Genomic DNA, 15,588 nt, shown 5'->3' with positions numbered 1-15,588 from the left:
GAACTTTCATAAGTGGCATAACAGGTTCTGGCCACTATATAGGGCCAACCAAAAAACGTTTACAAACTGACATGGCACTTCGCATATACAACATGGATCAGAAATTGCATAGCAATTGAGGGTCGCAAATGCCATCCAGGGCTACTAAATGCCATTGTCGTTATTTAGTTACATGCTACAAATGGATGTCCACTACAGAAGATGCTCAGAGTTTTTTCCAGATGCATCGACACACGCCTGACATTGGTACTGCATTGAACAGCACACTCTCTCATAAATATCTGGTGTATCTCAAATATATCCTGCTGCCACAACAGTCCTACCCACTAGGTCCTCTGGTGATGTAAGAAGTGTTTCATACACAAGGCCCTTCAGGTACCTTCACAGGAAAAAATGGGCTGGGGACAGATCGGGTGATTGTCATGGCCATGCAAGTGGCCCACAAAGGACGAATCCTTTGGCCAGGAAAGGTTGCCTGGAGATGTGACCTCACTTGTCTGCTGAAATGCATGGGAACTCAGTCATGCTGAAACTGAATGTGTGACAAATAGGCATGGCTTTCAGCATGTTTGTCAAAACCTCTTGCAGAAATATGAGATACATGCAACCATCAAGTTGATCTGGGAGACTGGATGGCCCAGTTAAATGGTCTCCAGTGGTGCCAGCCCACACATTAGCAGTAAATTTACATTGTGAGGCATTCATACATAAAGCATGTGGGTTTACATCCACCAACGTATGCAGGTTGCGAACATTCATCACCTCATTGGTGAAGAGGACACTTGCGGTGAAGTTTCAGTCTACAGCAGATGCCTGCAGAAACCACCAAGAAAACCCCATGTGCTTGTTTGTAGTCCCCCCAGTAGCAATGCCTGGATGCTTTGGAAATGAAATGGATACAGCCCCTTCTCATGTATAATATGCCGTACAGATGGTTGGATGATATCGGTGGCACAGGATAAAAATTAGGTACTTGTTGACAGCATATGCTGCACCATTTCTTCCCCCGCAAATGTCTGTGTTGTTCATTGGTGACCAGCATCCAGCTGGTGGACATGGAATGAGCCACTTTTGTCCAACTGGTGTTGAAAGGTGGTTGGCCGCACCATGAATCAAATGCCTCTCAGCTATTTAGTGGTACATGTAGATAGTCATGTAACTTCCAACACTTCTGTGGTGTGAATGGCGATGGTCTCCATGCACTTCACCCATGTTTGTATAATAATCCCTTCTCGTGACCGAAGAGCCCTCTCATGGAGTTCGTGAAGCCTTATTCCTACGCGATTACTGATCCTTGTTGTATGCCCGATGTATGATTTAGGTTTGTAAATGGCTTTTTGAACCACCCTGTGTAGTTTCATAAAAGGTTTTATTTTGACTTAAAGTCAGTTTATTGAAATTACATTCTGAAGACTTGTAAATCTTTAAAGTTTTCACATAACTCCTGTATTAATTTATTATTTTAAATTTGCCTTTTTTATGTGCACTACCTCAGTTACACAATTTCAGACTTTGATATCTTTATTACCTTCTTCTTTACTTTAATCCCCTATTATTTTACAAATCAGGCTACCTTTATTTTGCACAATATCAGAGTAGGTCTCAAAAATTAAATGTTTCATTACTTTTTGAAGTAACATATTATTTTCTCCTCATTGCTCAGGCATACTCTTTTCACATCCAGTTTCCTTCTTTTCCCTTCAGAGATGATGTACCTAAATCATCCTCAAATTTATCTCCCCTAATACCTCATCACAGGTTTATGTCCTCTCTTCTTGGTACACCTACCCTGTCTGCTCTATTTCGTACCATACTACATAAAACCAAGTACACCCCTCTATATGAAACCAAACCATTCTTCTGCATCTGCATTCACCTCTATACTCTTCAAACAACCATGAGGTACATGTTAGAGGGTACATCTCACTGTACCAGTTATTAGGGTTTCTTCCTGGTCCAGACACATATGGAGTGCGAGAAAAATGATTGTTTGAATGTGTCTGAGTGTGCAGTAATTATTCTAATCTTATCCTCTCAATCCATATGTGAACAACACTTAAGGGATTGAAGTATATTCCTACAATTGTCATTTAAAACTCATTCTTGAAACTTCATTAATAGACTTTCTTGGGATAATTTACATCTGTCTTTAAGAGTCTTCCAGTTCAGTTTCTTCAGTATATCTGTGACACTCTCCTACAGATCATATAAACCTGTGATCATTTATGCTGCTTTTCTCTGTACATATTCAATATCCACTATTAGTCCTATTTCATATGGGTCCCGCACTCTTGAGCAATAATCTAGAATTGGTTGTGCAAGTAATTTGTAAGCAATCTCCTTTGTACACTGATTTCCCTTCCCCAGTATTCTACCAATAAACCAAAGTCTACCACCTGCCTTACCCAGAACTGAATCCATGTGATCATTCCATTTCATATCACTACAAAATGGTACCCCGAAATATTTGTATGAGTTGGCTGATTCCAACAGTGACTCATCGATATCATAGTCATAGGATACCATAGTTTTTTGTTTTGTGAAGTGTAAAAATTTCACATTTCTGAGCATTTAGAGCGCGTTGTAAATCTCTGCACCAGGCTGAAATCTTATCAAATCTGACTGAATATATATGCAGCTTCTGTCACTTAGTACTTCATTGTACATAACTTCATCATCTGCGAAATGTTACTATTAATATTGTCTGCAAGGTCATTAATATACAACATGAACAGTAAGGGTCCCAGCACATTTCCCTGGGACACACCTAAAGTTATGTCAACATCTCATTATGACTCTTGCTGGCTTTCTAACAATAAAAAGACGAAAGGATGTGGGCCCTCAGCTACATACCCTCCGACTCAGAGTTGCAATACGAAAAGTTTTGGTTGGTTTCATTGTCTAGGGGCTGGGATACATAGTTGCTGCATTACAGGCCAAATACTGCTGAGTCTACAGTATATGATAAGAATACACACATGAATCGAATGGTCGAAGGTTTCTGTCACTCGGAAATTGTGAATTATGAATGTAACATATAAATTTATAAATGAAAGATTGCAATTAAATAAAATCTGCAGGCACTATCTTAATGACTTTAAATGATGAGTACGATAGTAGAAGTCCTTTTGAGAATGTGATATATTTCTGCAAAACAATTATTGGTGTTGATGGTCCAGCAATTAAATAAAATATGAGTTGAATAACAGGGAAACAATAGATTCCTACTGCACATAATTAGTTATGAACAACAACATAGCTTGCGAGATATTCACTTCTAAATGCACACTACGTCTTCACTGCAGAAGCCACGGAAATCACACAAGAGCACAGCTCGGCACTCTGAAATATTTCTATCCTTCGTGACCACATGCAAACTGCTCCACTGTCCAAGTCTTTCCACCAACTCCATGTCTGTCTTGCCGTCGTGTCCAGCACTTCCTGTGTCATGTGCCATATTGTCCATGTCCTGTGCCATCCTGCCCAGAACTGTATCGTGTCCTCTCCAGAAACGATGCTCCTCCCCAACCTCCATATATCTCTCTTAGTAACAAGCGCTGTGATTGGCAAGAGTGCTTCCTCCATGTCTCCAAGCCAACATGCACTCACAAACATATTGAAACATATTCAGAATACTGGATTTACATTTAAATCCTTGAAATAAAATAAATATTCCTATGGCTGGACCATAAACATGCTCTAACACACATTATTAAATACATAAACAATTAAATAAAAATATTTCAAAAGAAAAGAAGCAAAAGTTAGGCCAGGAGCCTAATGTCTCTGTGCTTTCTAACATACAGTAAATATTTAACCAATTTCTTCATGAATAGTATATATTGGAATATAAACAAATACATAGACGAATAAATATATTTACAAGCATGCTGCTACCGTTTTTTTCGTGTAACTGTGGAGTACTTATGGCCTGACGCAATCGATAGTAATTGGCCACTTTGACCTCCAGTAACTCATGTACTATTCAAGTTACATGCCTGTAAATCATGCCATTTTAGGTTTACACTAGTAGCTTTCTAAAGACACATCGATCGACGAAATCGGATGAAGCGTTTAAATTTTGGAAATTCATTGCTGGATGTTACTTGTATAATTTACCATCAGAGACTAAACTTTAAACTAATAAAGGTATTGAAAGTGTGATTACACTATCACAATTGTCATGCAAATAATAGTAATGTACATGTTTCTTTTTGAGGTCTCATCATTCATCTGGATACTATTAATTTCTATACAAACTGTGAAATGTGTGCCATGATGGTTTCACAAAGTCCGCCATCCTTGGCACTTTCAGCATACAAGTCTCTTTCATTGACAGTGGAATTCCCAGCTACGTGGCTGGACCATGCACTGGGGCTACCCCTCTTGCCCAGCTAACGTCCGCCACCGCTTGTTTGCTGCTGGGCCCCGGCTGGCCGAGTGGCCACACCAACTTAGAATATTTTCAGGGCACCACAATTTGCCTGTTACCTCACACTCTCCAGCCAAGATACTGCATCCTCCTTACCAAAAAGTCCTCAGTCCAATCACAAATTTCACTTGATACCCAATATGATCTTACTTTTGACAATAAATGTAGGTATACTACTAAGTCAGATACTTTTTGTAAATTGAGAAATACTTCATCTACAAGTGTGAGGTGAGATTCACATGATTGGTGTTTTCAGAACCCATGTTGGTTGGCATTCTGTTCAAAATGCCTCATTATGTTTGAACTCAGAATGTGTTCTAAGATTCTACAACAGATTGATATCAAGGATGTTGAAGGGTGTCTTTATGGATCACTTTCACTACCCTTTTTGTAGATTGGTGTGACCTGTGCTTTTTTGCAAGAACTAGGCATGGTGTTCTGTATAATGGATCTATGATAGATTATAGTTACAAGAGGGGCTAACTCGGCCACAAATGCAGTATAGAATCTGGCAAGGATTTCAACAGGCCCTGGAGCTTTTTTTCAGTTTTAATGATTTCAGCTGTTTCTCAACACCACTGGCACTAATACTTGTTTCATTCATTTTTTTAGTGGTACGAGGATTAAATTGGGGCAGTTCTCCTGGTTTTCCTTTGTAGAGAAGCATTCAGAAGTAAAGTTAAGCATTTCAGTTTCTGCTCTGCTACCCTCAATTTCAGTTCCTGTCTCTTTCACTAGGGACTAGGCGTTAACTTTGGTGCTACTAAAATCCTTTACATAAGACCAGAATCTCTTTGGGTTTCATGAAATATCATTTGAAAATATTCTGCTACAGTAATCATTGAAGGCATCATGGATTGCTTGGTTTTACACCTGTTGTGCATTAATCTCGGTTTCCTTAGAAGTTTCTTTACAGTGACTGTATACAATGGAGGTTCCCTCCCATTATGAACTGTACTGCTGGTTGCAGTTCCTCTACATATTCCTGCCCTGTGTTGAAAATTTCAAGTTCCTCATCGAGATATGATACTACTGATATTTTATCTAATTTTGTGAACATACATATCTTTCTGTGCGTTTTAGTTGTTCTTGCACTCTGGTAATAATTGTTGCCACAACCACGTCATGGTCACCAATACCAGTTTCAGTGTGGAAATCCTCAAAGAGGTAAGGACTGGTTGTCGCCAATAGATCCAATATATTTCCATATTGAGTGGGGTTTCTAATTACCTGTTCTAGGTACTCACATGCAGTATCTCTTTCTACCTTGGTAGATTTGAGTTCCTTGTCTACTGCCACAAATACATTGTGTCCATTTCCCATTCACCTGTCCTTTCGATATAAACTCAAATTTTCCCCAAAAATCTCACTGCTACCAATTTCAGGTTTTAACCAGATTTCTGTTCCTAGTATTATATGAAGTCCACTGATTTTCATGAGTGCTTCAATCTATGGCACTTTGTTGTGAATGCTTTGGAACTTTACCATTAGGACATTAGGACCTGTGGGAGGCATTTTTTCCGATCATTCACTGATACTTCTGGGTTTTCTACAACTATTAATATCTGGATTGGATAGAGGGTCTCCTAACCTAAAAAACCTTTATGTGCACCCAACACACAGTCACCTACCTGAGTAGCAGCCCCTGTTGTCTATTGCACACCTGACCCATTTAGGGGGGCCCTAAAGTTCTCAACCCTATGGCCCATGTCCAGGAAGTTGCAGCCTAGCTCATCACAGAACCTTTGAAGTCTCTGGTTCAGTCCTTCCACTCAACTCAGAACCAGAAGATCATGATCAGTTCTGAGATAGTGCTGCAAATCGTGATCTTCATTGAAACTCCATGTCAAAGGCTTGTGTTCTCACTCTTCTCTGCCATTCAATGCAATGATCCACGTGTGACCTCAGAGCACAGTCGCTCCAAAGTGCCCTACAATTTGCAGATGGTTACACTGTATCACTCAGTGGCTGCCAGAATAGCCTCTTCAATGTGTTGGATGAGGCCCCCAGGCTTACACACTGAGTGCACCTTCTGTCCCTTCCTGTTCCTTGCTCCCATTTCCCTGAGGGGTACCATCATTCGCCATATGTTTGAACTGCTGACAGTTAATAGACCCATACCCTTTTGTACTTGCCTCCTCTTGACACCAGACAAAAATAGTTTCTCCAAAACATGTGAAGTGAGGCCAACTCAATGAAAAACAACATCTCAAACTTTACAGTTAGGGCAATTGATCTAACAGACAACACCCTGAGTCCTCCATAGTCTGCAACCATTCTGTACAGTCAAGTGGATGAGTAATGGCAGATCCTGTACTCTCTGCAGAAGAGACAGGATACTATTTGAAGTAGCTCTGGTACCAGTATCACAGATATACTGCTCTCGGGAGGTCTTCCAACACACTGATTTGCAGTGACTGCCAATCATCTGATAGTAGTCAAGGCGATTTCCAGCTGCTTATGATTGTCAGCTAACTCATTCTGTGTTCGAGAACAGTTTTCACACTGGGGTTGCATTTTGGCTGGTGCGGTGCATTACAAGGAAGTGAACAAGTAATCCCACTGATTATCTCTTAATTTGTTGAACTATAAAATTGCTAATGCCCTATGAGAATTAAAACAAATACACAAGATGAGAATACTATTAAGGTTACAGAAAAATTACTAGTTTCCTAAAAGATCTTGAGGTTAATTACAGTTGTTAGCAAACTCAAAAATGCAGTTAATGTATGATGAATGCAGATGATGTATTCAGCTGTTTTGAGGTTAATTACAGTAGTTAGCAAGCTCAAAAACAGAGTTAATTTGCAATGAATACAGGTGATGTATTGGGCTACTCCTCTTCAAGGGAAAACTAGATGCAACGCAATATGTTTGTTAGAGTATCTGTTACAGTATCTGAATTACAAATGCCAATTTGCTACAAATTACATTATGCACAAGACAATGGTAGCTTCCAATAGTTCTAAAAAATTCACAATTATCTTCATTGATTTTTAACACAACTGATATGCTGTTTCTTCACTTTCTCATTCTTCAAAACCAATTGTTGAAAATGATGAGGAAAAATCTAAATGACAAGCTTTGTCTTTGCAGTGGGTGGAAATGTGTGAGGGAAATGCTGATGTAATTGGCACTTGGTGCTACCAGAAAAACTGCAACATTTAGTTTCACTATGCAGTTTTGACATTACCACTGCTAGGTCATTGGCATTGGCAGAAATGAAAAGAACAAATCTGATATTTGACGAAACCGAATGACAAACCTATCAGACACCTTTTATTGTGGCATTTAACATGCAGTTACCATTGTAAGCAAAGTGACTATTGCCAAATGTGAATGTGCATTGTTTTCCTTTCAGTTCTTGCTCAAAGGGGAATAGGCAGGCTGCTAGCATGTTAATGTAAAAAGTATCTAATAATAAATCAATACGATTACCTCTCGGCATACCCTGAAATGATTAATGTCCTGCCCACTATGCTTCCCGCCCCTCCTACCGTGGTATTCCGCCGTCCACCAAACCTACACAATATACTCGTCCATCCTTACACAACCCCTGATCCCCCCCAAGGGGTCCACAACTCTTTTGTGGATACGTGCGTAGCGAGCACAGGACCCCGAGCTAATGTGGCCTTCCTTCCTTTCCGGGCTGCATACCTTCCCTTTCCGCATCCTTCCCCGTCCCGCATCTTCGCCCCTCCTCCCCTCACCTCTGGCTCTTTGCTTCCCTTTCTCCCCATCTGGGAGTATGGTTTGTGCCTACGTCCGGAGGACGCTCGAAACTGTTCCAACTTCCTTGCTTTCTACACTTGCAAGTCTTCGTCCTTCCTCTGTCCTTTTCTTTTCCTTTCCTCTTCTCTTTGCCCTTTTCTCCGCTGCGGCGTTTGAGACCCCTCTTCTTTCCTTTCCCTTTCTCTTTTTTCCTCCCTGTGCGTGTCTGAAGGCCAACCCACGCACTTCCATGCGTAGCTGGTGACGGGGTAACGCGTAATTCCCCGCCCCGGGTAGACAGGTAGCGTATGTACCCCCTGGTAACGGCCAGGCCCAGGGAGGGGTGATTACCCGAGCTGATACCTTCCGAAAGTGCCGATTGGTCCCTCCGTCCGTTTGTCGGGAGGTGTGACCTGAGGTGTGAACAATCACCTAAGGCTGGAGTGCCCTCAGTGAGGGCCCCCACAAGGGAGGAGCGCGCCATCGGAGACGCCGGTAATCATGGGGGATTCTTCCGCAATGGTTTCCTCACCTTCCACTATGTCTGCTCACAAACGTAAGTTCACCGAGTCTCAGCCACAGACGGTTCTTCCATCGTTGCCACAGTTCCTTGTTGTTTCTCGGTCTGACGAAGGTCACGACTTCTCCACGGTCAACCCTTTCATTATTCAGAAAGGTGTCGACGCAATTGCAGGTCCTGTAAAGTCTTGTTCCAGATTACGGAATGGCACCCTGTTGTTAGAAACAAACAGCGCCCTCCAGGCACAAAAATTGCTGCGTACTTCTCTGCTCCACACCTTCCCTGTCCGGATGGAACCGCACTGTACCTTAAATTCCTCACGTGGAGTCGTTTATACACGATCCCTCAATGGATTGTCTGACGAAGAAATTCAGCACTACCTGTCTGACCAGGGCATAACGGCTGTTCATAGAGTTATGAAAAGGGTTGACATGAACATCATTCCAACCCGCACTGTCTTCTTGACGTTTGACAAAGTTCAACTCCCATCGAAAATCAAAGCGGGCTATGAGATAATTTCCGTTCGCCCTTACGTCCCAAACCCTACGCGTTGCTATCGATGTCAGCGGTTCAATCACACCAGCCAGTCCTGTTCCAATCTGGCCAAATGTGTTACGTGTGGCAAGGATGCCCATGAGGGTGCTTGTCCACCTCCATCCCCTTGCTGCATCAACTGTATGGGTGACCACGCTGCTTCCTCTCGAGATTGCCCTGTTTTTAAGGACAAAAAGCTCATTCAGGAAATAAGAGTGAAGGAAAAGGTGTCGACCTTTGCTGCTCGAAAATTATTCGCCAGTCGACAGCCCACCGTGCTTCAGACAGGACAATACAGCACTGTCCTTGCTTCTCCTCGGCCAACAAAGGAGGTGGCCACGCAGACTTGTGACCTCACCTTTAGTGCCACGGTCGTCAGATCGGCCAGCGCAAAGATCGCCCGTTCAACCTCACCACTTTTGCCTGCCCACTCTATGGTTCACCCTTCGTCGGGTTCTGCTAAATCTCGAGCCCAAAAGTCAGACACCAAGTCTTCGAAAAAAGAGCATACTCGTGAAGAGTTTTTACGTTCCGCAACTTCACAACCATAGGTTCCTCCTTCATCTAAACATCATACTTCCAAGAAGGCTACAAAGAAACCCAGTTCCTCTCCTTCTCCGCCAAGGCGTGTCCCATCTACAGCACCACCTGGCGGAAATCGCCCTCGGCCGTCTTCTGTGTCGCCGAGGCGCACTGCTGGTGGCCGGTCAACCGGCTGATCGCTGGTGGCAGGAGCTGTTCCTGACCAACCTATGGATCAGGATCTTCTGCCTACGGCTGAATGCCACTTCATGCTGTCTGTTGCAAGCTCTGAGCAGTCGTTGAGTTGACAGCACCCTTGGTCACATTCCTTCATTTTCTGTTCACCCTATGTCCATTATCCACCGGAATATCCGCGGCATTCAAGCCAATCGGGATGAATTGTTGATCCTCTTATGATCCTACTCGCCGGTCATCTTCTGTCTTCAGGAAACAAAGCTGCGTCCCCATGACCGCTTTGTTCTCCCTCATTTTCAGTCCGTCCGATATGACCTCCCCTCTGTTGAAGGCACTCCCGCCCATGGAGGACTCATGATTCTTCTCCATGATACTCTCCATTATCACCCAATCCCCTTAAACAGTTCCTTCCAAGCTGTCGCTGTCCGCCTTTCCCTCTCTGGATACACGTTCTCTCTTTGTACTGTATACATTCCATCGTCCACACCAATGGCACGAGCTGATCTCCTTCATCTTCTTGGTCAGCTTCCGCCCCCCTATTTGCTGGTTGGTGACTTCAATGCCCACCACCCGCTTTGGGGATCTCCACATCCTTGTCCACGTGGCTCCCTATTGCTAGACGTCTTCCACCATGTGGATCTAGTTTGCCTCAACACTGGGGTCCCCACATTTTTGTCTGCCTCCATGACAAATTTATCTCATTTGGACCTTGCGGTCGGTACTATTCCGCTAGCTCGGCACTTCGAATGGTTCGCCCTTGATGATACACACTCGAGTGACCACTTTCCATATGTCCTTAGACTGCAGCCACAACTGCCATATATGCGCCCGCGACGCTGGAAGTTTGCCCAAACCGATTGGACACTTTTTTCGTCTCTAGCGACATTCGATGACCGTCGCTTTCCCAGCGTCGACGATGAGGTCACACATATTACCGACGTTATTCTTACAGCTGCGGAACGTTCAATACCACGCACCTCCGAATTGCCCCGGCGCCCCCCAGTTCCTTGGTGGAACGAGGCATGCCGTGACGCAATACGTGAGCAGCGACGTGCTCTTCGTATTTTCCGTCACCATCCTACTTTGGCCAACTGTATCCGCTATAAGCAGCTCCGCGCGCGATGCCGTCGCATCATCCGCGATAGCAAGAAGGCAAGCTGGAAATTCTTTATTAGTTCATTTAACACCTTCACTCCCTCCTCGGAAGTTTGGGGTCGGCTTCGACGGTTCTCAGGCACGCCTAGTTTCTCCCCTGTCTCTGGGCTCACTGTTGCGCATGATACATTAGTGGACTCCGTCGCAATTTCTAACTCATTGGGCCAGCACTTTGCTGAGATTTCGAGCTCTTCCAATTACCCGCCCGCGTTTCTCCCGAAGAAACGTGCAGCGGAAGCGCGACCTCTTGCTTTCTCCTCTCCAAATCGCGAAAGCTACAATACTGTTTTCTCCATGCGGGAACTCCAACATGCACTCTCTTCTTCTCGCTCCTCCGCCCCAGGACGGGATGGTATCCACGTCCAAATGTTGCTGCATTTACCAACCCATAGTCTGCGTTACCTCCTTTGCCTTTATAATCAAATTTGGACCGACAATACTTTTCCCCGACGATGGCAGGAAGCTGTCGTCGTTCCTATTCCGAAACCTGGAAAGGACAAACATCTCCCCTCTAGCTATCGCCCCATTTCTCTCACGAGTAGTGTCTGTAAGGTTTTGGAGCGTATGGTGAATTACTGTTTAGCTTGGTGGCTGGAATCCCGCAGTCTTTTAACACCTGCCCAATGTGGATTCCGAAAGCATCGTTCTGCAGTTGACCATCTTGTTGCTCTCTCCACTTATATCATGAACAATTTTCTCCAGAAACGCCAAACAGTAGCAATATTTTTTGATCTTGAGAGAGCATACGATACCTGTTGGAGGACAGGCATCCTCCACACACTGTTCTCTTGGGGCTTTCGCGGCCGGCTGCCCCTTTTTCTTCGCGAATTTATGGCAGAGCGCACATTTAGGGTGCGGGTGAACACTACTCTCTCCCGTACTTTCTCCCAAGAAAACGGGGTACCCCAGGGCTTCGTGCTGAGTGTTGTACTGTTTGCCATTGCCATAAATCCAGTTATGGATTGTCTCCTTCCTGATGTCTTGGGCTCCCTCTTTGTGGACGATTTTGCGATCTACTACAGCTCTCAACAGACCAGCCTTCTTGAACGACGTCTTCAAGGATGTCTCGATCGCCTCCACTCTTGGAGCATCGAAACCGGCTTCCGTTTATCTCCCAGTAAGACCGTTTGTGTTAATTTTTGGCGACGTAAGGAGTTTCTTCCACCCTCCTTACATCTAGGACCTGTCAACCTTCCGTTTTCAGACGTCGCTAAATTCTTGGGTCTTATGTTTGACAGAAAACTATGCTGGTCCTCCCACATTTCGTATCTTTCGGCTCGCTGTCTGCGATCCCTCAACACCCTCCGTGTCCTGACTGGTACCTCGTGGGGAGCGGACCGAGTGGTCCTTCTCCGCCTCTATCGCGCCTTAGTGCGCTCGAAATTGGATTATGGAAGCATAGTCTACTCCTCTGCTCGGCCGTCTATTCTTCGGCGTCTCGACTCTATCCACCACCGTGGATTACGTTTAGTGTCTGGAGCTTTTTACACCAGCCCTGTGGAAAGCCTTTATGCTGAGACTGCTGAACCTCCGCTGTCCAATCGGCGAGCAGTCCTTCTGAGTCGTTATGCCAGCCATCTGTCTTCCATGCCTGCTAATCCAGCCCATGACATATTTTTCGACGCCTCCTTTGATGTAGGGTATGCAGGCCGCCCCTCCTCCCTACTACCACCAGGAGTCCGCTTCCGTCAATTGCTCCATTCTCTTTCCTTCCTCTTTCCAAAAACCTTCTTGACAACTTGGGGTACAGCACCGCCTTGGCTCCGTCCCCGGATCTGCCTGCTCCGTGACCTTTGTCGATTTCCCAAGGATGGTACCCCTTCACTTGTTTATCGTCGGGCATTTGCTGCTCTATGTGCACAAATGACGGACGCCACATTTATTTACACCGACGGCTCGAAAACATCGTTAGGTGTAGGGAGTGCCTATGTTGTTGGCGACACCCCAAATCACTTTCGGCTTCCTGACCAGTGTTCGGTCTATACTGTGGAGCTTTACGCTGTTCTTCAGGCTGTCCACTACATCCGCCGCCATCAGCGGATGCAGTACGTTATCTGCTCCGATTCTCTCAGCTCTCTCCTCAGTCTCCAAGCTCTTTACCCTGTGCACCCTCTGGTCCACCGGATTCAGGACTGTCTGCGCCTGCTCCACCAGGGGGGCGTCTCGGTGGCGTTCCTCTGGCTCCCGGGACACGTTGGTATCTGCGGAAATGAGGCGGCCGATATTGCGGCCAAGGCTGCAGTCTCTCCTCTCCGGCCAGCTATTCCATCGATTCCTGTCACTGATCTACGGAGCGTTTTATGTCGTCGTGTTGTTCATTTATGGCACATGCACTTGTCGACACTTCCCCAAAATAAATTGCGGCACGTAAAAACTCTTCCTTGTGCTTGGACCTCTTCCTCCCGAACGCGTTGTCGGGAGGAGGTAATTTTAACTAGACTCTGGATAGGGCACTGTCTTTTTAGCCATCGACATCTTTTAAGCGGCGATCCTCCCCCACTCTGTCCCCACTGCTCTCAGATGTGGACGGTAAGACACCTTTTAATTGAGTGCCCCTATTTTACTCCGTTACGCACCCGTCTACAGCTGTCGCCTGATATATCGTCAATTTTAGCAGATGACACGCGATCGGCAGATCGCGTTCTAGAGTTCATTCATGCCAGTGAAATGACGTCAGTCATTTGACGTTGTTTTTTTTTTTTTTTTTTTTTTGGGGGGGGGGGGGGACAACCAACCTCCTTCTGTAGTGAATTTTTAAGCCTTCCTTCTGCTTTTAGTTTCTCCAATTTTATGACTTTCGTCCCCATTGCTGCTGGTTTCCGTTTTCGGTTTTTTACTGCTTCCTAAGTCACAGACCGGGCGCTAATGACCATAGCAGTTTTGCGCCCTAAAACAAAAACAAAAAAAAAACAACCCCTGCTCCCAGTCCCTTACCTCATGGCGCATACCTCTGTAATAGACTTAGATGCAAGACCTGTCCCATACATCCTCCTACCACCTACTCCAGTCTGCTCACTAACATCACCTATCCCATCAAAGGCAGGGCTACCTGCGAAACCAGTCATGTGATTTACAAGCTAAGCTGCAACCACTGTGCTGCATTCTATGTAGGCATGACAACCAACAAGCTGTCTGTCCACATGAACTGCCACCGACAAACTGTGGTCAAAAAACAAGTGGACCACCCTGTTGCCGAACATGCTGCCAAATATGATATCCCTCATCTCAATGACTGCTTCACAGCCTGTGCCATTTGGATCCTTCCCACCAATACCAGCTTTTCTGAATTGTGCAGGTGGGAGCTTTCCCTGCAATATATCCTAGGTTTCCATAACCCTCCTGGCCTCAACCTTCATTAGTCACTGCCCTCATCCATCCTGCCTCCTCCCTGTTCCCATTCCAGCACTACACAGCCGTCATTTCACCACCACACCCAGTCTTTTAATTTCTTTTTATTTTTCTTCGTTCCGCTACTTATCTCCTCCCCCCTCCGCACCTTCACTCCTGCCCTCCATCTAAACTGCAACACTTCACTGTCCGCCACTCCCACAATACTATCCCGCCCCCTCCCTGCCCCAGCCTCCTCCTTACCCCCACCCAGTCGCCACTCCCATCATGCACTGGTGTTGCTGCTCGCAGTGTGGTTTCAGCTCTCTGAGACTGCAGACATTTGTGCAAGTTGTGTATTGTGTGACTCTTTTTTATTGTGCCTATTGCGACTCAGCATCTCTGCTATATGGTGAGTAGCAACTTTCCTTCTCTGGTATTGTTAAATGGAAACATTCCACGTGGGAAAAATATATCTAAAAACAAAGATGATGAGACTTGCCAACTAAAAGCGCTGGCAGGTTGATAGACACACAAACAAACACAAACATACACACAAAATTCAAGCTTTCGCAACAAACGGTTGCTTCGTCAGGAAAGAGGGAAGGAGGAATTTAAAGATAATAGAAATAAATAGGTTGGTATGTCAATTTTTTTCCATCACTATATCAATACTTTTTTTGAGAGCCGATCATGATATTTTTTAAATATTGGCATATCAGATTCCCAATATTTTTTAAAATATCAATAGTCCTACTTCTCATTAAACACAAACATGAAATAATATTCTGCAGTTAGCATTTCTATTAAACATGATACGGTGACTTAGCATTAATTGTATGCAGATTATCTTTAAATTTCTTAAAATTAAACATTCTGACCAGTATTATATCTTTCCTTAGGACTTCCATCAATTTGGAAAATGCAATATGAATCTAAGTACAGTGGTGTTATTGGATCTGTACGAGGACTTTATAAAGATTATGGATTCAAAATATTTTATAAAGGATACCGCTGTACAATCTACCGGTAGGTGGGTAAAAGTCAATGTTAATATTCTGCAACTAAAATCTTATGATTATAATAGATGGAAGCTTAGAGTAGATTTACAGAGTAGCTTACCGTGAACCAATAATAGTATCTATTAAATCTTAATTCTTCTTTGTATGTGGGTGGAAACTAACAAAAAGTT

At 44.3% G+C, this 15,588-nt stretch overlaps 1 protein-coding gene across 10 annotated transcripts in view; it reads left to right on the top strand.

Annotated features, from left to right (window-relative positions):
* The window catches only part of LOC126175285 (solute carrier family 25 member 45-like), a 113,009-nt gene that overhangs the window by 84,039 nt on the left and 13,382 nt on the right, over positions 1-15,588 (top strand). For all 10 annotated transcript variants that reach the window (XM_049921953.1, XM_049921961.1, XM_049922018.1 and 7 more), the window contains one exon: positions 15,299-15,425. In XM_049921953.1, coding sequence (XP_049777910.1) covers positions 15,299-15,425 — 127 coding nt within the window. The remainder of the gene's footprint in view (positions 1-15,298; positions 15,426-15,588) is intronic.

Source organism: Schistocerca cancellata, chromosome 1, assembly GCF_023864275.1.
Source record: "Schistocerca cancellata isolate TAMUIC-IGC-003103 chromosome 1, iqSchCanc2.1, whole genome shotgun sequence".
In the NCBI taxonomy this organism is placed as follows: Eukaryota; Metazoa; Arthropoda; class Insecta; order Orthoptera; family Acrididae; genus Schistocerca; species Schistocerca cancellata.
The sequence above is the reverse complement of the archived record's forward strand: the minus strand, read 5'-3'. Positions and strand labels throughout refer to the sequence as shown.